Raw genomic sequence first — 22,630 nt, forward strand, 5'->3', positions numbered from 1 at the left:
AACGTTTTGCACACGGCCCTGTTTGCGTCACTGATGTGTCTCAGGTCGCCTCGCCTCCCTTCTAGGGTAGGGGGGAAGGACTAACAGCAGGACACTTTCACAGAACAAGCTTTTCTCGTTTGTCTTTCGAGCAAATCCTAGCCTCGAGAAAATGTAACGAGGGGGCAAAGCAACTTGCAGTCACGTGACCCAGTATACGAAAACGCGGTTATGAGGAGAACAAAAAAATAGTTCATGCGAAGAAATATTGATTCATCTTCAATGATTTTTGCTATTAACAGCTTGTGCCAACCTTTGCGATCTTTCCGGTTGTCCTCCCGACATCCCACAAAGGTCGCGGGATATTAAAAGCGAGGATGAAGACTTTCGAAATGTGTATCCGTGAGTTTGGGTTTCTCGCTGTGTCAGCAGCAGACTCGTCCTCGCCGTGAATTAGTTGTAAAGTCGAAAGTGAAGTTACAAGATGTGAACCCACATCAAACAGTCATCATTGCCGTGGCAGCATCACTTGGATGCTACATCACTACATCGTCCTCTGGGGTTCATCTCCATTTCATTGAAACCCTCTTCACCCTGTATTGCGATAAGGACTAGCTTGAAGCCACCACCTGCTGACCAACCAGCCAACATAAATGTTTCACACTATCGAAGATGACTTCAAACTATTTTGATGGTCAACATCAGCAACATTCGTTCTTGGTCGTTAGGGACCTGACTGGTGACCTCATTGACCCTAAGTCAATTGTGCAAAAGCCACAACTCCATTGAAGCTTTGACCTCTCAACCTCATTTGTTTTCCGTTCAGGTCATTCTTTAAACAGATGAATGCCAAACATTCACTTTTTTATTCCGTTAAAAACGCTGGCTGGAGGTACAAGAACCAAACCGAAACTTTCCGCCATTAATACAGGTATAGAAGGGACGTAACCATGGCATCGTCTCCCTGGTGTGTCATCTCTTCTGATCCGACTCCTGCTGTGTTGACAGCACAAGAATGTAGAAATCTGTGATAAATTTCCAGGTTTGCTATTTCTTTGACACGCTGGTTCAAATTACTTAAATTGTTGAGTTTTCTTGTTGTAGCTGAAGACATTCTTTAGAGAATCTTCTTTCTTTTTCTACCAAACGTATTCTTTCTTACAGATTTAACTGAAAATATTTAACTGAAACATTCGTGACCCCCTCCCCAATTTTACAGGACAATTTGACTATTTATATCATTAATGTTTATAAGATGTTTACGAGATAATTTTTTTTTCTTTGTTTTTGTTTTATTTATGTCCATAGTTGTTAGAGCCGTTAAGCTATGTGGAGGCTGATTTTTCTTCCGAGGAAACTTTTTGAGAAATTATTGAAACTTTCAGCCAGCAAACACAAAAAGCTGCTGATCATTCTTGAACTGTGCAAACTTGTGTGGTTTGTGAAATATTATTATAAAAGTGACTCGTTTGTACCTGTCTACTTAATAATTATTATTAGTTATGAGCGCATGGAAACACTACCTTGAACTTTCTTTCTTGTCCACCGAGCGCTGATTCTTTCTCTCATCCCTCGCTCCTGCCCTGCCTGCCATGCTGACGTCATAGATTGTCCTTCCAGCTGTCTGTCCTCTGGAATCATTGAGTCAGCTGTCTGTCGTCTGGAATCTTTGGTCAGCTGTCTGTCATCTGGAATCATTGAGTCAGCTGTCTGTCATCTGGAATCATTGAGTCAGCTGTCTGTCGTCTGGAATCATTGAGTCAGCTGTATGTCGTCTGGAATCAATGTCAGCTGTGTGATTACTCCGCGTCGACGTTGGCAACAGTTGTCAACATCACGTGTAGTGTTTTGACGAACATTTTTATTCTACATACTCTACAACCTTTTTTCTTTTCTTTGACAGGCTTGATATTGTGTTTCCGTCTGACGGCCGGCAGGTTTCCATTGCCAGCAACTGAAAGAACGTCAGACGTTGAAGCAACGCCATTGGCTGTCTTGTTCCCACGTGATGCCCTGACGGGAGTGTGTTTGACATACATCAGACTTTATGACTTCAGAAAAAAATTCTTCATTTCGTCAATGATTCTCGCTCGGGTCTGCTTCGATCGAGCGACAATAAACACAAGCAAAAGGTTTGGGAGCGCAGGACCAAGACATTGAAAAATCGCACGGCAGTCCTACTGAAGAGTTCATTCAGTTCTAGGGAAATCGTTTTGTCAAAGTTGAAAAAAAAAATTAAATTAAAAAAAATGCAACTGCATTGCGACATGATGCCAAGAGAATGCTGGCCAGCAACCCCGTTAATATTAATTCGGGTGAGGTCTGTTGACACAGAAACCTGTCGTCTCCTGCAGTTCTGGGGGTAGGAGAGGAAGAAGACAGAGGGAGGAGGGGGAGATGGAATGAAGAAAGGAAGAAGGAGCACCTTCCGCAAGACGATGGGAGGAATAAAGTAAACAAGCTGACACCGAGGGCCTGCAGCCCCAGCATTAATAACGGTGTCAGGGCGGCGAGGCCATTATAGCCACGCCAGCGATGGGTCAGGTAATTGACAGCTTCTCCATCACCAGGCCACGCCCTCCACATGCGCGCGCCTCCAACTTCCGGCACTCTTCACGTGGGTGGGCGGATGGGGGAGGGTGGGAGGTCTGGAAACGAGAGTGTCACGAAAAGATGAAACTTCTAACAACTTTCTGTCCACCCATCAGGTCTTCTTCCTCCAGCATCTCATGATGGCGCAGTTTCTAGCAAAAAGTTTAAAACACAATTATGAGTAAATAATTGCTGAAATAATGAACTATTTTTAGATAAATGATAAAGGGAGGGATGAGGTGAAAATGAGGTTGAGGAATTATTATCAAACATTGAGAACTATTAAACTTTCAGAGACCAGGATCACACAACCATTTTATTCCAGTATGGCGTCAATATTTCAAGTGTACAGTAATTTTTTTTTTCTTATGTTGTTTAACCGATTCTGTTTTCAGCTTTAATTTGAGTGATACAAACAATGTTGTACATCACTCCTTATATAAAAAAAGGGAAGAAGAATAAACACAGTTTAAGAGTGCATAAAGAAAGTCAACAGCACCTGAGCAGATTTCTTGCCCGTCGTGCGAGGGCATGAACTGATGAAGATGAACTTAATTACAAACTGGCAGACAACCCACGCAAGCACCGCTGGCACTAATTTCTTCCCTCCTGCAAACGATGAGCAGAACAAAGACAGCTAACGGTTAATGAATTACGCAAGGCACCAGACTGGGTTGGGGTCAGAGGTCAATGCACGTGCAGAGACGAAGGTGATGCATGGGTTTCCATTCCGGCGGCGGTCGGCGCCGGATCTGACAGAGGTGCACAGCAGGGGAGGATGGGGCGGAGGAAAGAGAATTAAGCAGGTGAGAACAAGTGAGAGAATCAGGTAAACCCAGGTGAGCAACGAGTGGTGAGAACTACTCAGCCACTTGCATGTGTTTCGAGAGTGATGTTGCGAATGTGAGAGAATAAATACCTATGTCCATAACATGTAGGTCTGGCCGTGCTTTCTCGTTAATTTATGATGATTTATTTTGTGAAATTTGAGGCTGAGTTTTCATATCTGCTCCCTCCTCCAGTCTCTCTCTCTCTGTTTATATTTCTATCTTTCTCCTTTTCTATTTCTCTCTGTATTTTTGTGTTTCTCTATTTATGTCTTCCTCAAGCCATCAACAACAATTACAAGAGAAATTTAATGCTATTTCCAGGTGTAGGAAGTCCATAATACTCTTTCTTGTGTTGGTAAAGACGTGACCGAACAGGTTAAAGGAGGTATACAGGAAGTCCTCCCGAGTGCATGGATGCCAAGGCAGCGGTTATCTACCTTAGATAATAATCTAGAAGAATCAGAGAAACAGTTAAACGACAAGCTGGATAGACTAGAACTGGCTTCTCGACGAGATAACCTAAAACTTTGTGGGATCCCCGAGGTGTAATTATTTTTCTCACCTTGAATGAGGACAAAACAATTTCAGCCAGTCAGAGAAAAAGGGTTTTGTCAGGTAGGGTTTGCCCAGCCTCACCTCAGCGGAGGCAGAATTATTTACAATAAATAAAACAATAACACTTCGATTAATTACAGCTCCACCATACATGGATAAGTTCACAAGAAAGCAAAAAAAAAAAAATCAGTTTGTGGGTTTTTAACAAGTTTAACAAGTTGCAACATCAGTTTCACCATCCAGCATCAAAATACAAATTCCTCCGACATCTTAAGAAAATTAAAATAGTTGATTTTTCGTAATTGAGAATGCCTAGCAGGTGATGAGCAATGAAGTTTTCAAGATCACGATGTGGAAGTAAATTCCTGTAAATGTTTGGACCTGATTCTATCCACAAAGATGTTTTTAGGAAAGCATTCAAAAATGTTGCTACTGAAATAAATAAAGTGATATGGAAACTCGGAGAATTTACACTTTCATTTTCGTTTGAAGTTGTCTTCCAAATCAGACCTATTCTATCGTACACTTTGGAAGTCATGGAAATGTATGAACATAAAACTGAATCTTGCTTTCACTGGAAAAGTTAACAAATGTTAATTATCCCCCAGCCCCACGCGCACCCACTCTCTTCACTTCTTTCCATCATCTCTCCTTATATTATTTTTCCTTCGCATGTGACACGTGCAAGTGATCAACAAGACGAGGGATATACTTTACATACACAAAGGAAGTTTCTGTGCAACCTGCATCCTATATATTATAAACTCAGTTATCCAACCGATATCAATCTCGGCATTTAATAAGCAAAGTGAATTAATTGTTCAAAGTACAGCAGACGGCGCACACCTGTATTCTGACGAGGTCTGATGTTTGAAGGATTATTAATTGGCTGACTTTTTACCTGGCCAAAATGAATTGCAAATGAGCCTCATTACTACACAATTGAATTATGTAACTATCAAAATGATTTTCAGTGTAGGAACCAAGGGTGCAAGGGAGGCAGCCGCCCCTCAAAAAAAAAAAAAAAAAAAAAAGTGAGGAGGCAAGAATGTGAACATCGTTCATTGTCAGCATGGAGGTTGCCCCCTAAAAGCCGAGCATCTTTCTAACTCCACTGATTTGTATCGCTAAAATGCTTTCAATACCTTCTAAAATTGCATTATATGTGTCTGTATATATATATATATGTGTATAATAAATCAGATATCAACCTCTTGATATGGAGAAAATTTTTTTTTGTTGCTTTTTTTCTCTATAGTTCCAGGAATATTTTATAGTTACGAAATTACATTCTATAATTATAATTAGATAAAAAAAAATTTTAAAAAATTCTCCCTTGACGACTCGGGCATGAAATCGTGATAACCGCTGACGACGAGCGACAAGAGTAGCAAGAGAAGAGCGACGACGGCAGCCAGTGGTGCTGCAAATGGGGTCACGGGGCCAAGCATGAGCGCGCGTGCAAGAAGCACATATCCCATCATTCTTGCAGCACCAACCTCTTCACGCGCCTCTCATCGCCCATGGCAACCCCTCGGCCCGCTGCTCGGTTGATAACGAAACGCTCGTCGTGGTTGACGCTGGGGTCGGAAGGAAGAGGAGAGAAAAAGAAGCCGCGAGGGTGGGGTAGGGAGGGTTTGATCAATACTCGATCTGCCTTCACTCAGGTTTCCTCCGAAGGGTAGGGGGGATGGGTCGTTAGGGTCACAGGAGTTATCTGAGTTTCTGGTTCTTAGAGATTGGGGTGGGGAGAGAGAAAACAGTACGAATCACATGCTACCTGTATGGTCATGGGTTCGAATCTCGGGCACACGTTCTTTTTTCTGATTGGTTTAATACTGGTTATTCGGGACATTTTTCCACCGGGGACTGGTACTGAGTTTTCTTTTCTTCCCCTACCCTCCTCAACCAATTTCATTATCCTTATCCGTCCAGGCACTTTAGTGTCCAATAAACCAAGTAAGCAACGGAGGTAAAACTTAGTAAGTTGATGCTGCGAATGACTTCTGCACAAATCCTTCAAAGGAATGCTCTCTGAAAACTGAAATGGAGTTTTGGAATAATAATTGGAGATGTTCAAACTTAAAGGAGCAAAGGTCACGACAGACACGAAAAAAAAAAAAAACCGATTGGAGATACACTTTTTGAAAAGTGAGTATAATTTCCTACGACCTTTGGCCGAAACAAAGTTACTATTTGTTTTGGTGTTCTGGCAATCTTTTCACCTCCAGTGCTTGTCTGATTAAACTGGGTGCCAGCTTGGAGGGAGACAAACTTCGCCCCGCAAAACCTTTCACCTCAGTCATTGTGATGCTCATACCTCCACGGGTCAGAGGTGACTAACGAAATAAGACGTCTGTTTGGACCACCCAACCCCACCACCACTTTACCCTTTCAGGTCTCGCACTCCTGGTAATACTAGAGCCAGACTTGAGCCTCACACCACTTGACAGCCGAAGGAAAAAGAAAACCGAACAAAAAAAAAGTCGCTTCCAAATGAGAGTGAGGTCAGCCCTCTGATTGTATCGTTAAGCTTGAAGAGAACCTACTGGCGCTGAGTAACACAATGACCAACGGCCAGCAATCAATGGTCTTTTGGGGCTGACCGCTGATTTTGGCCCTGCTCGTACAAATAGAAGTGTAACGATAAGTTGACCGACGATAACTTATTCTTCTTGTATCACTGATCCTCGCCTTCAGTTTATCCTGAGTACTTGTGTGGGGGGTGATGGTGGGATAGGGGAGGTTACTTGTGGAAATAATGGCTCGAGGAGAACTTTGCATTAAACTTAGTCTTCTTTTCCAATGCCATTACCATTTGCCTAACCTGCATGAAAAAATTACCTTTTTCTCGCAAATTACAAATTACAAATTACTAATAAATAAATAAATAAATAACAAAAGGATATTTTAATATATAATTCCCTTATGCTGTCTGTTGGAGTTTCAGAACTGAGGTAGGTATTTGCCAGCAGAGATGGATTGTTTATGCAGCCATCCACGATAATAAACCCCCACCGAGAGATACCTTTTGTGAAACTAGTTGACAGTTAACGGTTGTGTAATTACCTAGAGTTTGCAGAGAGATAAATCGAGAGTATTGAGAGTGGAAAATAGAGTGAAATATCTCCCAGACCAGCAATCAATAATCACAGAAAGAAAACGTTTCCAACATTGTAGGTCATGGTGAACGTATCGTCACACCAGGAAGGGTGAATGGTTGCACCCGCACCAGGCAGCAAATCAGAGGCTTGGGAACCGTTTAGGAAGTGTCGGAGAGTTCCGGCAAGCCATCGAGCGGTCAGCCACTGCTGGCCACCAACATGACAAGTGAGGCCGCGCCATCTGCGGCATTGTTTCGACCTGTGGCCATAATTTATCAACAGCAAGCCTTCGTCAACATGAGCCACCCTGCGACTGAGCACCTCTCTCGCTTTCTCTCTCTCTCAATCTGTTTATCTTCCAGCCACCCGCACCCAGTTCATCTCTGTCTTTAGGTTAGTGTCAGAATATTCGAAAATATCTATGTATATGTTTTAAGCCATAAAGAAAAAAATAACTTTGTAAGTTAAAATACTTTTCTTCGTCTAATTTGAATGGGGTTGATGAGCTACCGGATAAACATTTTGTATTCGTATTATCTCTTTCTTTTCCTTTTCTCACTCACACACACACACTCACATACTCTCTCTCTCTCTCTCACACACACACAAACACACTCATTCACACACACACACACTCACACACTCACACACACATCGTTATCGAATTACACCTCCGTGACATTGCGCTAATCCGCGTTGAGGCTGAGGTCTTCGACCACAACGATGGATTGCTTCTCTGCAAAGCCAGTTAACTGATTTACAAATCCCTGAACAGAAATACAACGATAAACAAGATTCTGTTTGCAGCCGTGCACAGGCAGGGGTATGACAGAATTTTTGTAGATTGTAACAGACGAAAGCGTCGGACAATGTGTTTGTGTTTCGTCGTCAAGTCCGACCGGGTTAGAAAAAAAAATCAACAGAGTTCGACGCCTAATAAATTTCCTAAAATTCGTCGCTATAATAATAATAATAACAACAACAAGAAGAAGTGAATTTCTATAGCTCTTTATCTCACCATCAAGGGCTAGCTCAAAGCGGTTTACAGAGCAATAAATATGAATGCACAGACATAAGAATAATAATGGTCCCAAATTAGTTTATAGTGTTTTTAAGGTGAATGCCATCAACACAGATGCACTTACTACAGCTCATTTATAGTCCCAACAATATCTATTTCTATCCTTTACTTCTCCTTTGATGTGAATATATAGTTTATTAATCAAAATAATAAAGAGATGCTGAAAAGGTCAATAAGTTCCAGATAAACCCAAAACAATTTTAAATTATTTTGTCAGTGCCAGGATGAAATTACAGACAAGGACAATTTTATCAACTGTCAAACTACTGGGATAAAACCATATAAACCAGTACTATATAAGTAATCAAATGGGACTTACCCCCGTGACTAAGGGCTGCCTGATCCCTCCTATGATTCACTGCCCTATTTTATAACTGCTTGACCAACTGAAAAGCAAATAAACAAACATAAGTTTCAAACATGCTTTTACAGAAATAACTACAGTCAAATCTCCCTACTATGCCACCTACCGGGACCGAGCAAAAGTGGCATAGTAGCGAGAGTGGCATAGTAGAGAGGGTTCGTAAAAACGGCTTTATTTGTTCAAGTTACCCGTCAGTCCAAAGCAGGGGTGGGCAATTAATTTGCCCAAGGGGCCGCATGAGAAATTGGGATGGTTTTAGAGGGCCGGACTAATTTAGTTAACTCAGTTTTACCTAATACTGTATATATAGTGTATATACTGGCGGGCGGGTGGGCGGGCCGGTCAGAGATAGGATGCCTTTGCCCAGGTCTGGTCCAAAGCTCTCAAGAATAGTCGGCTGGCGCTAGCTGTCTTCTCTCATTCTCCCCCTCACCTCTTCATCCTCCACCCCTCCCAACCACATCCGCGCACCTGCATCCTGTCGCTAGTCGACCCCCTCACACCTTCCCTCTGTCACGTGGCTGTCACCCGGCCAGCGACCACCTACCCCCCACATTGCCAGCCTCCACCCTCCCTGTGTGCGTGCTAGGTTCCATCCACCTAACTGCAATGTCCCACACTACCATACAGTATAGTAATCGAGCACTGCGCAGAATTTCACAACTTGTGTCTTTTAACAGTCACAAAAAAGTGGCATAGTAGGGAGAGTCTGGGTGGCATAGTAAATTTTTTTTTACATTGAATTTATAGTCGGGACCGAGCAAAAGTGGCATAATACCGAGAGTGGCATAGTAGCGGGGTGGCATAGTAGGGAGATTTGACTGTATTTTTGAGAGATTGACTAAAAACATGTTACCACTTTAAAGAAAAAATATCACTTGGGTATGCCTGTAATAAATATAAAAAGGAAAGAGCATGTACTACGCTACCAAGATTATGTTTTTATTATGAAACATGTTCACCCGGGATCACGTTGGGTTTTGTCTCAATTTGAACAATAAAAATAATAAACTGCTCTTCCAAAGAAATAATCAGGACAGACTGTGAACTTAATTAATCTGCAGATAAGTGCGTTGTTTGCGTTTCAACCAGACAATAAGGTCCGTAGATAAAAATAATAAATTTCTGTGCATATCTTTCGCATTCCAAATTACGAAAATGCTTGCACGGCCGCTTAAGGGGAAGCAACCTTGTTAATGTTCAGAAAAATTCTGGGTTGATTACTTCCCTTTATATGCCTGCGCTTAAAAACCTACCAAAACATTTCTACAGCAGTAAATTCCAGTCATGAGCAGCCTTGTCAGTCTGGAGTTGACATCCAGCGTTTTTTTTTTTTGCGCTAAATAACTGTTATTTTACAAAACTCTCAAGCGTGCGGAATCAGAGCAGCTAATTATTTACAACTTTATTAACAATAACAGAGCGTTATATTTCATGGGTTGTCATTCGCAGGACTCTTGACCCTGAGACCAGGTCCAAGGCTTGGTACAAGAGGGAGTAATCAGCAATGAGGACAGAAAGGAAGGGCAGACTTGGAAGATTTATGCGCCCGTCTGAGACACGAACGGAAGTGAATGGACTGCTCAACAGTCAATAAGAGACATAACTTAGCTCCTTGGTGACCAACGCGCTTGACAACAAGATTTAAAGCTCTTTCTTCCAAAGCTTGTAACAGAAAGGCCGATATCTGTGATCTTTTGTGCGACAAATGGGGACGATTTTGCACTGAAAAAAGCCCAAATTCGCTGCCCGTCTTATTCAAGATGGTTTTGACGAGCCTTACAGTTTCTCCTTTTAATATTTCATCTTTTAATGTATTAAGATTATTATGCGTGAAAAAAAATATATGAGTGCTGTTCTATGAGAATCTAGGAGACACACAAAGATGGCATCATCATCATCATCATCATCATCATCATCATCATCATCTTCTTCTTCTTCTTCTTCTTCTTCTTCTTCTTCTTCTTCTTCTTCTTCTTCTTCTTCTTCGTCTTCTTCTTCTTTTCGTGAGTGGCCCCTCATGTTTAGGTGCGGCATCTGGACTACGCCCTACACTCATGCCTGCGCCTTGCACATGAGTGGGTTTGATGGTGGTGGCGGTGGTGGTGGTGGTGATGGTGGTGGGTGAGACAAGATGCGCGGCTAACGACATGCACGACGGAAAGGGAGAGTTAACTCGCTGCCATGAATGAACCTCCTGTCAGACGCCGCGCCTTGCGCTAACCCCTCCCCCTAATCTGAACAGCGCGTGCAGGTAGGTGATCACCTATCAGGCTCCCATTTCCTGATGCATCAGCTGATTAGTGAGCATCCTCACGAAACCTGTCTTTTACGAGACGAATCATCGCCGTGATTAGGGCAAGAGGTCACTTCCGCCCACCGCGGGCACCGTGCATTGCAGGACAAGGAAGAGAGAAAAGTGCTGGGGATGAGGGCCAGTGTACAAAATACAGAGATGGGGAAGGGAGGGGAGGGATGAGTTGAGGGAACGGATCTGATTGCTGAGTGACTTGGTCACGAAACCTGTGAGCCTGATAGAAAGAAGAAAACAAAATATCTGAGGATCTCGTAACAAATATCGCCGGTTGGCTTGTATTGAAAGAGCTGTGTGTGAGAGCTTGCACACTCTTTTTTTCTTTTTGGCATTTGAATGTGTGTGTGTGGAAGCATTTACAGGCAATGTTGTACTCAAAACACTGGTGTTTCCCTTGTTTTGGCATGTTTTTATATAAAGGTGTGTGTGAATAAGTGCACGAGCGTTTTGAGTGTCCTCGAGCTTGTTCGTGCGCGTGCATATTCTAGACTTTATATATTTGTATATTACAATATAGATTACATTTGAAAGAAACAAGATAGTGTTCTATTTCTGCATGATTACGACTTATGAATAATACTCATTTCCTTCATTCCTCCATTCTTCGTCGCGTCTGATACAGTCCATTCAGTTATGGGGGTTCATCCCTGGGTTTGACATGGACAAGTTGCTTATGCTGCATGGTATAAAATATACCTGTGTCTATACCAGGTGTTGTATATGCAATATCTCTACAGGAGGAGTAAATTTGTCAAAAAGTTGCAGCATAAGAAACTATTACGTTTGCTCCCCCTAAGACACAAAACCTTGATTTTTATTCTTCATTTCTTTTCGTGGGAAGCTAGCCCCCGCTGTGTAGGATGTCTAATACTACACTTCCCAACAACCTACAGCCACAGGACTACCTTCGCCCTTTTTGGTGACCACAAATTCTACTAAAAGCCGTTATTGTTAATAGCAATTTGAGCTTCTAGTTATTAATAATTTAGTTTTTGATACATAAATCTTGCGCGCAGTGGCATTCATGCAATAACAGATTTTTTCAAAACAATCACGATTATTAAGTTGGAAGAAATGTTTTGTTTTTCATACATCGATGTTTATGAGGGTTTTATTGCTTTTTTTCTTTGTGAACGCAGTGAGCTCCGCTTCCACATTATCCTCATATTTTTATGGTTGAGTGAATTGTATTTGTATACCTTAGTGATGTGCCTGCTGTACATATACTTTGATGATTGTTCGAGTTACATGAGAAGAAAAAAACCCTCTGCATCTCTGGCACCCGTGCTGCCGTTCCGTTTCTCTAATTTAAGATATGACGTAATGGGAAAAAATATTGGCGGAATCTCTTCCAGTGCGCATGCGTACGTCGTAGCGGAAGCAGAATCGACATTGGCGTGGAAACAGCGCATTTGAGGTTTGATTACCTAGAAAATCTTTCTCGCATTACTTTGAAGACCGTTTCTTTCTAATGAGTGGAGTGAGCAGCAAGTTTGAAACAGAGTACAGACGCCCAAGTCCGACAGAGTCGTACAGACCTCGCCGGCAGGAGCAGTCACCGTCGACCTATTCTCTCGACCGAGACACAGGCCGACGAACGAGGGAAAGCGACTCTCGCAGAGATGATGAAGATGATCGAAAAGACCAGTGGGGTGGAAACCCTTCAAGTGAGAGGTAGCTAACGAAATTTATTGTACTTGTAGTTTACAACGGTATCACCACATTCACTTTTTTATGATTTCACGTACATAGTAGCTCTGACCCTCTCAGTACCTCACCATCGACTAAGTAAGGTCATTGTCCGGAAAGAAAAGAAGGGAATAAATGACAGTATTGGAAAATATTCCTTCGATCTCAGATTATGAATACTTTATATGAAGAAACCAGTTCACACGACAAAAAAAAAAAAAAAAACGGATTAAGCGTGTCATGTACAAAATACTTGTGTTTAACTGCAACTCTTTTGGCGTGAATATGAAATTTTATGTTAAAATCATTGAGGACATTAATTGCTGAAAAATATATTATCTTTGCCAGTGTCTTCATTATTGCTAGTCCTGTAATCATTTTTATCAGTTTTAAAGGTTTGATACTACTAATAGCCATTGTAGTTTTTGTTACATTTCATCTTTATTCTGCCAGTCTGGCACATTTATATTACCCATCCAGCTCGCGAAAATAATGAATTTCTTTCCCATATCTTGGTACCACGATGAAATGTATGTTATTTTCATATTCGCTGTACCTGTCGTTGTTAAGTGTATGTGAGGGGTTGGGTGGGTGGAAGGGGGGGACACACATATCGGTAATCAGGCTGCTTTAAGAATAAATTACAATATTCATTCATCTTACTTTCATTAATTTGTTTTATCAACTCATTCATTCTACTTATCATCCATGAGGCTCAATAATGAAAATTCCTTGTTATTGCCCGTCGCGTATCAGAACTGTAACCTTCAGTCATGTGTATTCAACTGTGGCTATCGGAAAGGTGCCACTACTATCAACTTTCGAAATGATTGCTGTCCACTCTATCACCTAATGTACCCGCCAGTCAACATGTGGGTTGGGGCTCAGTGGGCGACCGACCTCTTGATGACGTCACACACCAGAAATGGCGAACGGGGAGGAAGAAGGCCTTGTCACTCATTGGCTGTAGTTCCTACGCCCGCACTACTTAGCTTGAAATCCTTCATTGTTCTCATCCTACGTTTTTCCTTTCAGTCTTGATTAGTATTTGCTATCGTCAGGAGGTTGTTGCCGACTTGAGGAACATCTTTCGAGCGTTCAGCAACTAGTTGTTAATTGATTGTGATTTTTTTAATAAAAATTGCCATTAAGTTATTCGGTCGCGCATTCGTTCCTTTCCTTACGGAGCAAACAGAGAGAACATGTCATATAACTCTGATGATTACGAACAACGGTAAGAACTAGATTTATAGATGATGTAGTGTACAAATTCATGTCACTAAAGGTTAAAACGATTGTTATACTTGTCAGAAGCTTGAATTTATGATAAAATTAAATTGATCTTTAGTGAAACTTGAGGATTTTCTGCGTCAAGTCGGTCTGTTGAAAATCGCAAATGGCGGCTCGCCTTCGCACGTGTGTAAAGCATGAGCATATGCTCGGTATTAAAGAAATCACTTGATTGTTGCTTGATTGTCTTTAAAAAGAATGACTACAAATGTATCCGGAATATGTGATAAGTTATTATAAGATATACAATTTGCTTTGCTTATGTAAAAGCAGGCTTGAGTAGATTTCGTTTTGCATAGCTCTTAGAAGTAAGGTTTTTTTTTTTTCTGGCACGGCGACCGGTATCAGTCATTGATTAGAAGGAACATTGAAATTCTTTTTCTAATCAATATTGATAATCTGAAAATTATTTTTCTTTATTTAACATTGTGGATTCTATTTAAACGATTGTGAGGTTTAAGCAGTACGGCGTTTAACATGTTACTTCACGAAGACCGGTTCCCCACATCCCTAAAGATTAACATGATCATAAATACACCAAACAAAAGTTAACTGACAGCTTGTTGTAAATGTTTTGGCTCAGAACACTTCTTTTTCTGTGATAGTTTTCTACTGTTGTATTATATTTTAAGCATATAATGATTTGGCACAAATAGTTAAAATTACAGATTAAACAGTGACAGTGATACATTTAGGCAGCATTTAGATAATCTTTTGTAGGTGTGAATTCCACAATGGTTTTATTGCTTATTATGTCTAAGTTTGATTTTTTAAAATTTGTTTAGGTCTCAAACCAAGGGACCTGAAGATGAATACGTACCTGAGGCTGATGGAGTTATTGAGGTAAGCAATTTTGTTACTTAGCACTTAGAAGATTCCGAGTAAAACTTCCAAAAAAGTTTTAACATTAATTCTGAACACTCGCGTTAACTTGAGGTGCTCAAAAGTCATGACGTGTAGAGACTTTAAAGCCAAACACACCTGTTCTTTGTAGTCTCATCTTTAATCATTAAGAAATGTCACTAATTTGTAAATTCATCACAATTTTATTATTACAAATTGCATAAATATCCTTTGTGCGGTGAACTATGATTATTCTGTAAAGAATAAAATATGGCAGTGACAGAGAAAAAAACCTGGCCTAATTTATGCTATCATGTCTACCATATGCTTGTTTACTGATAAGTGTTCACTTCTCTTTTCATCTTTTTTGGAATAAACGTACTGGACACGTGTTTAAAGCATAATTCTGGCCTCTAACAAGGGTCAATGCGTTTGCATACATTGGTCTATGTGTAAACTTCAGGGCAGATTTACTGAGATGTAGTCGTTCCTGTATTGCTTACCTGTTGTCTCGAACCATTCTTGTTATGCTGTGATTTTATTTACATTTTAGTTTTACAAAAATTTCTTATTAAAATTTTAAATCGTGAAGTAGGTTAAAGCAGGTTATTTATGATTTGTTGCAGAGCAACTATGATTCCATTTGTGATTCCTTTGATGACATGAATTTGCGAGAGACCCTTCTGAGAGGGATCTACGCTTATGGATTTGAGAAACCTTCTGCTATTCAGCAACGTGCTATCATTCCCTGCATTGGAGGTTTGTATTAGCACTGTAGTGAGATTTTATTAGGATCTGTAAGTTCCTAAAACTGTATGCTCAGTTACAAAATGATATGTATTTTATAAAGGTTAGCATAACCACATGCCTTCCTAAGTGAAACCTCTATTAATATGTTTGACTGGTGTGTATATAAAAAGTTGGATTGTTTTAAAACTGTCACAAGTGTCGACTTACGCCTATGCTTTGAATGGAAACATGCTGCAGTCTGTGAAGTTAATAGAGGTACTGGAAGGAATTAAATAGCAAATTCTCACTGTAGTCTACGGGTAAGTGAACACATTGCCTCATTTTGCTAAAGATAAACAAAGCCAGACTTTTGTTTCCAGGCCGCGATGTGATTGCACAGGCCCAGTCAGGAACAGGTAAAACTGCAACCTTCTCCATTGCCATTCTCGAAAGACTTGATCTCAGAGTCAACAAATGCCAAGCTCTTGTCCTTGCACCCACTCGCGAGCTGGCTCAGCAGGTATGTTGTTTGGTGTGTTTATCCTGTATTATGATGCAGTGTTGCATTGGGTGAGTTTTAGTAATAACCTTTTAATATTGTGATATCATGTTCACTTACTGTTTGGTATAATTTTTTTTTTTTTTTTTTTTTTTTTTTTTTTTTTTTTTTTGCGTAGAAAGCAAACATTGAATGCAAAATCTTTCAAATTGATAATAATGGTTGTGGCTACTAACCACCTGTGATTGCTCGTTTGTTATCCTGATCAGTGCAGATGTTTCGAATGCTGCTTAAGATGAGACTTTCTAATCTTAAAGACCAGGTGGCCAGGGTGTTTTATTTGTTACTTATCTTTATCATTTTAGATTCAGAAGGTGGTTTTGGCGCTCGGGGACTACATGAATGCCCAATGCCATGCATGTATTGGAGGCACTGTGGTGCGTGAGGACATGCGCAAGCTTGAAGCTGGCGTTCATGTTGTGGTGGGGACCCCTGGTCGCGTTTTTGACATGATCAACCGTCGCGCCCTAGGTAAAGATGTGTAACAGTGCAGAGGTGCTGCCCATTTTATAGCATTAAGATTGAGTATGCAAGAGTATGAATGTTTGTAATCTAGAGCCAGGTCGTGTTTTTTGAATGAGGGTATTTTTACAAAGGTCAGTGACCAACAACAAGATCCTATCAGCTTTTCACGGGTTTTTTTTATTGCAGAGCGCTAGTTAAAAACTGGGGGATGGTAGTTGTTGGGGTTTTCCCCCCACCTTTTTAAAATTTACTCTTGTGTGGCAGTGATTTTTTTTTTTCCTCTTTTTTTCTTTTCTTTGTGCGTCTCAGTAAAAGCAGCTGGGTGGCTTACTCGGGCTTCTCTTTTAACCACCAACCAGTGTGTACTGCGCATGCACTTAATAGTTATCGAAATACCCTCATTGGCTGTATGGTGGCTGCTGATTAGTATTTAGAGCATCGTGGGAATTGTTGTGTTTTTAAAAATGTAATTGGTAGGTTACATTTATTTTTTTAAGTTCACTTGAAGATTTTAAGAGTTTGTACGCTGTCTTGGCAGTGTTCAGAGTGTCGCTTTTGTTTTTGCATAGACCCAACCCACATTAAGATGTTTGTGCTGGATGAAGCAGATGAGATGCTGTCACGTGGTTTCAAAGACCAGATCTATGATGTGTTTCGTCATATGCCATCTGAGATTCAGGTTGGTTTGGAATATTGTGGCAGTACTTCGTTTCATTTGTGAACTGTATATTGAAGATGCCATCCTACTGCTTCGTTATCTTTGGCAAATTTTTATCTTGTTATTTTGTAGTAGCAAACGTTTTTCAATTTCATGCTACTACTCATTTTAGTTCTTTTAATACTTATTTTACTTTTTTATATGACTGTTGAGGATTTTTTTTATGTAGGCACATGTTTTAGTGATTGCATGTTTTCTTTCAGGTGATTTTGCTCTCGGCTACAATGCCTGCTGATGTGTTGGAGGTGACCCACCGTTTCATGCGCAACCCTGTTCGTATCTTGGTGAAGAAAGAGGAACTGACACTGGAGGGAATTCGTCAGTTCTATGTGCAAGTAGAACGCGAGGTCAGAGCACAGATAAATACGAGTCATGGTGGTTGAATGCTACAAGGACTCGGGGAATTTCTGCTTATCCAAGCTTCCCAAAAGCACCTAGGGAACACTGATGTTTGTCTGGGCCGTCAGTGGAAGCATAGAATATTATGCAAGGCTTTTTGGGTGAGGCAGGTGGCTGCCCATGCTATCTGTCTCAATATGGCCTGGTACAGATGTAGTATGAGTAAATACAGGGTTGTTTGATGATGGTGTGGGTTATTGTAAAATCCGGTATATTATACCAAGTCAAACTTACCGATAATACAAAGGGGCTGATGTTAAGGAGATTCTGTTACACGTTTACACGTTTTTGTTACTTTATTGAGCATCTAACAGTGAGATTAAGAGTCACATAGTAGTCTATTTTCTTTCGTGTTTTGTGAAAATTTCATGCCTAGTTGCTAAGCAGGCATGTTAATGTACAATAGAGGGATAGTAGATGGGAGCTAGGTTTTTTCCTTGCTATAGGGCTAGTTTTTTGGGAATGGCAAATTGGAAAAAAATATATAAGTACTTGTACTGGACGAGAAAAAAAAAAAAATCGTTGATCTTGCTTCAAAGAGTCCTTCCCAAAAGCACCCAGAAGTATTTGTAGATTTTTGGATCGTCAGTGGAAGAAAATTAAATATGTATGGCATTTTGGGTGAGGCAGGTGGCTACCCATGCTGTCTGTCTCAATATGGCCAGGTACAGATGTAGAGTATGAAGAGTAAATACAGTGTTTGATGATGGCATGGATTGTTGTTAAAGCCGGCACATTGTATAGTGGCAATCTTGCAGAAAATACGAAGAGGCTGATGTTTAGGAGATTCTATTATACGTTGAAACCACATAGTTTATAACAGAGAGATAAAGATTAAGCAGTATGATTTAGTCATATGGTAGTATTCTGTTGTCTTTCATGTCTTGTGAAAATTTCATGCTTAGTTGCTAAGCAGGCGTGTTAATGTGTAATAGTAGATGGGAGCTAGTGTTTTTTTTTCTTGCTTCAAAATGGCAAATTAAATACTTGTACTGGTGTTCTTGCTTCAAGGAGTCCTTCCCAAAAGCACCCAGAAGTATTTGTAAATTTCTGGATCGTCAGTGGAAGGAAATTAAATATGTAAGGCTTTTTGGGTGAGGCGGGTGGCTACCCATGCTGTCTGTCTCAATATAGCCTGGTACACTTATGGTATGAGTTGATATTTGGTAGTTTGACAATTGCTTGGAGTATTGAAAATACCGGCATATTGTATAGAGGCAAATTTACAGAAAATGCGAAAAGGCTTGATGTTAAGGAAATTCTGTTATAGTTTATTTTCCAACGGCAAGATAGTGGTCAATCTGCATAATAGAGCCTCATTGTAGTTTTCAGTCTGCCAGCTCTGATGAAAATGTGCTTAGCTTCAATGCAGGTTTGTTAATGTACAGATGTTAGCTTTTATTTAAATGTCTTCTTACTATGTTAGACAAATAAAAACCATGTTCTTGCTTCAGTGGTTCCTTCCCAAAAGCACCCAGAAGTATTTGTAGATTTCTGGATCGTCAGCGGAAGGAAATTAAAAATGCAAGGCTTTTTGGGTGAGGCAGCTAGCACCTTGTGCTTGCTGCCTCAATATGGTCTTGTACAGTGCAAGTGTGAATATTATGCTGTCGTAGTATGACTTGATGGTTGGCATGGGCTATTACTTGGTCCTAGTGACATAACTGCTGCATGATGAAGCTTTTAGTATAAATTGATTTTAAGCAAAAGTGAAGAATGGTGGCAAAGTTTACTTTTCATGACAAGCTATCTTTTACTCGAAGAGATTGTCGTGGAAATACTATTTGGTTAATTCCTTGCCTGCTTCAGTTTTTTCACGCTTTTTGTTTTCCTCAGGACTGGAAACTTGACACACTGTGTGATCTGTATGAGACTCTCACCATTACTCAGGCTGTCATTTTCTGCAACACTCGCAGGAAAGTCGATTGGCTTACAGAAAAAATGCATGCCCGTGACTTCACTGTCTCAGCCATGGTATGTCTTGTGGACTATTTTGGCAATGCTAAAGTATTGTACTCTTTGTGGGGGTAGAGGGGGTTTACAAAAAGTTTTTTATAAAGTCATATGCTTTTTCTCCCCTGTAGTACTGAGAAAAAAATTGTTTCTCATTCTTATTTACATTATTACTTATTGGTGGTTTATAGTTTGATGTGAAATAAACATACTATGGCACTTTGAATAACTAGCAGGCTAATGCAATTTATGCAGAGATATTACGACTATGTTTTGTTTTTTCTAAGTATTTTAGACTTGTGCTTTACCTCTAGACTAACATAGTCTGCTGGTCGCATTTCCTCTGATTTGTTTTTCCTCCATCTTAGCATGGTGACATGGACCAAAAGGAGCGAGATGTAATTATGCGTGAGTTCCGATCAGGCTCCTCTCGTGTGCTCATCACTACAGACCTGTTGGCTCGTGGCATTGATGTGCAGCAGGTCTCTCTGGTTATCAACTATGATTTGCCAGCTAACCGAGAAAACTACATTCACAGGTACATTTTGAAGAGTCATTGCAGCAACTTACAGCTCAAGTTTAGAATAAACATTTTGTTTCTTGTGTGAAACATAAAATTTTAAGAGCTCATAAGCATAAACGTGAATAATTGGGTACTTGTGTTTTATTTATTTGGTTTTTGGGGGGTGGGGGAATCAGTTTGATGGAATATAAAAGCACACAAGCTAAGTATGATGGCTGTATGGTTAAGTTTATTTTACTTTTGGTTGTTGTTGTACCTTTGTTTCTTACCTTTTCAGAATCGGACGTGGTGGTCGTTTTGGTCGCAAAGGTGTTGCAATAAACTTTGTCACCCAAGATGATGTCCGCACCCTCAGTGACATTGAGCAGTTCTACAACACCACTATTGAAGAAATGCCCATGAATGTGGCAGATCTACTGTAAAGCAGCCTTCGTTTAAATTTTTTTGCCAGTGGCAGGCACATTTGCCATATCCATATTTCCAGCAAACTGTCCACAGAATACACATTTCAAAATGACAGGCTTTCTCCCTCTTATTTCAGTGGTGAAATTCCTAACCGGTTATTTTCACCAGTCAGATAATGTCTTAGATTTTTCCCTGTGCATTTTCTTCTGGTCAGAATCATGAACATGCTCCTTATCATGATGGTGTAATTTATTCTCTGCCAAAGACACAAATTGTCTTGAATGTACTGGTTTGGGCAGGGAAGTGGGTTGGGTTTGTGGTGGTTGATAGTCTGTCTGTGCTTTGGAAGAAACAGCCATCTGTACAAGCCTGCTGCAAACAGTGCTGCTGGATTTAATGAAGGACATAAAAAAATTTGTAGGAAGTCTGAACAAGCTGTGCCCCATACCTTTGATGTCTTCAAGTAATGGCTGGCTACTGCACTGCAGAATTTTCAAGCCACTATGAGGTATATTGAAGAAAAGGGTTTTATTGAAATGTTCACAAGAAAATTTTGAAAAACTTATGACAAAAAAATCCCTAAAAATAAATTTTGAAAAAAAAATAGAGAAGAACATGTGTTGGATGTTTGTATATGGACTGGTCTGTATAAGCGTAAGAATTAACAATTTAACTAAACAGTTGAAAATATTATCAGTAGGTTCTGTTTGCACTAAAGCATTGCAGTGGCACAAGTCTGCAATCGTGACTAAAACTGATGAAAGGTCCTTGGCACACATCATTCGTGCATACCTGTTATTAGGAAGAGGGGGTTAGTGTTAAATGTGATAGATACTTGTGCTCGGCATGGATTTGCTGACAAGACTCCTGTGTTTTAAATTGCATGAAATTAATGAAGCTGAACTCCGCTGAGGGCTTTATTGTGCACATAGTAAATTTGACCCTGTACTTTATGGAGACGTGTACATAAAGTACGCGATATTAAATTGAAATAAAATGTACATAACATATAGTGCCCTGGCAGTTGCCTGGTTTGTATTTCTTGTCAGCTTCTTTCATGTCTTGGAACGTAAACTGGTTAGCAGATGGATATGATGCTTTTTCTGTGTTGCTTTGCCGAGCAGATGCTTTCCATGTATGGTTGCTAAACTTATTAAAAAAATTCACTTTATACCTTGACTACAGTAAATACCTGGAAAACCTGATTTTAAAAAAAACCCCAGCTACTTGCAGTATTTCACAAACTGGTATGGGGATTTAAATGCACTGTTTCGTACCCTGCATTAATAGATGGTGACATGAGTTGAGGGTAATCGCAATGAGCAAACAGTGGGGATGATATAAATGTATTAATGTTTCAAAGAACATTCTATTTTTTTCCCCCATTTTTGTATATAATAACACTTGTGACTGACCTCCCATCTCGCACAGACCACTGTTTTAGTGACAATCATTGTAAGATAAATTTTGTCATTTGTAGCAATATTTAATATGACCGCCAGTTCCACAAAACTAATACGATTGCAGATTTACTGGAGAGTCGTGCTAAAGGAAGTATTACAACTTCAAATAAACCCCGCAAAGTATGAGAGCACTGATTTGCTCAAGCAGCAACTATACTAACTTCAATTGATATCAGCGTTTGTGCATTCATGGCAAACTGACATGAATAATCTTGGCCTAGCTAACATTTACAGTGTGAGAAACTGAGATTTTTATGTTGGAGGTGGCAAACCTTTTATTCCAACGGCTATTTTTATAAAGTTTTAAGCAAATAGCTTAAAGTCATTTGAGAGGCAGACTTGAGTGGAGCCTTTGATAATATTGATTATAATAAAAGGGGAGTTTATACTGCACTTTGGTCTAATTGATCTTGATACAGGTCCGTGGAATAACTTTCTATGCTAACATGCCAGATTTGACTAAGGCTGTAGATTATTGGCATGGCCAGTGAGTATGCCTACTACTACTAGGGTGACATTAATCTCATCCCGCAGAAGAAAACAGTAGTTCAGAAATTAAACTGGTCAACTATCACAGGTTGGACATTAAAAAAAAAAATTAACTTTATTTACCGTCATTTTTTTCTGTGATAAAATATAGCTACTGATGCTTTATCAGTGGAGTTGGTTTGCTTGTCTTACCTCTTTATGCCAGGCATCAGAGGAGAAAATTGAGGACCTTTTCCTCAGGCCCAACCTGTTGAAATATCTCTGATGCTATCTCTTTATGTGCACA

At 40.1% G+C, this 22,630-nt stretch overlaps 1 protein-coding gene across 2 annotated transcripts; it reads left to right on the forward strand.

Annotated features, from left to right (window-relative positions):
- Positions 1-12,201: 12,201 nt before the first annotated feature.
- Positions 12,202-21,415, forward strand: LOC112555137 (eukaryotic initiation factor 4A-I-like). 2 transcript variants are annotated; one of them, XM_025223360.1, is made up of 10 exons: positions 12,202-12,493; positions 14,584-14,641; positions 15,268-15,400; positions 15,751-15,890; positions 16,235-16,400; positions 16,964-17,073; positions 17,316-17,459; positions 19,348-19,485; positions 19,833-20,002; positions 20,265-21,415. In XM_025223360.1, the coding sequence occupies exons 1-10, from the start codon at positions 12,291-12,293 to the stop codon at positions 20,407-20,409; spliced, it is 1,407 nt and encodes a 468-aa protein (XP_025079145.1). In that variant the 5' UTR covers positions 12,202-12,290; the 3' UTR covers positions 20,410-21,415. The 2 variants fall into 2 exon arrangements, with proteins under 2 accessions (XP_025079145.1, XP_025079146.1); XM_025223361.1 differs by lacking the exon at positions 12,202-12,493 and adding an exon at positions 13,581-13,742.
- Positions 21,416-22,630: the final 1,215 nt, after the last annotated feature.

This window comes from Pomacea canaliculata, linkage group LG14, assembly GCF_003073045.1.
Source record: "Pomacea canaliculata isolate SZHN2017 linkage group LG14, ASM307304v1, whole genome shotgun sequence".
NCBI classification, from domain to species: domain Eukaryota; kingdom Metazoa; phylum Mollusca; class Gastropoda; order Architaenioglossa; family Ampullariidae; genus Pomacea; species Pomacea canaliculata.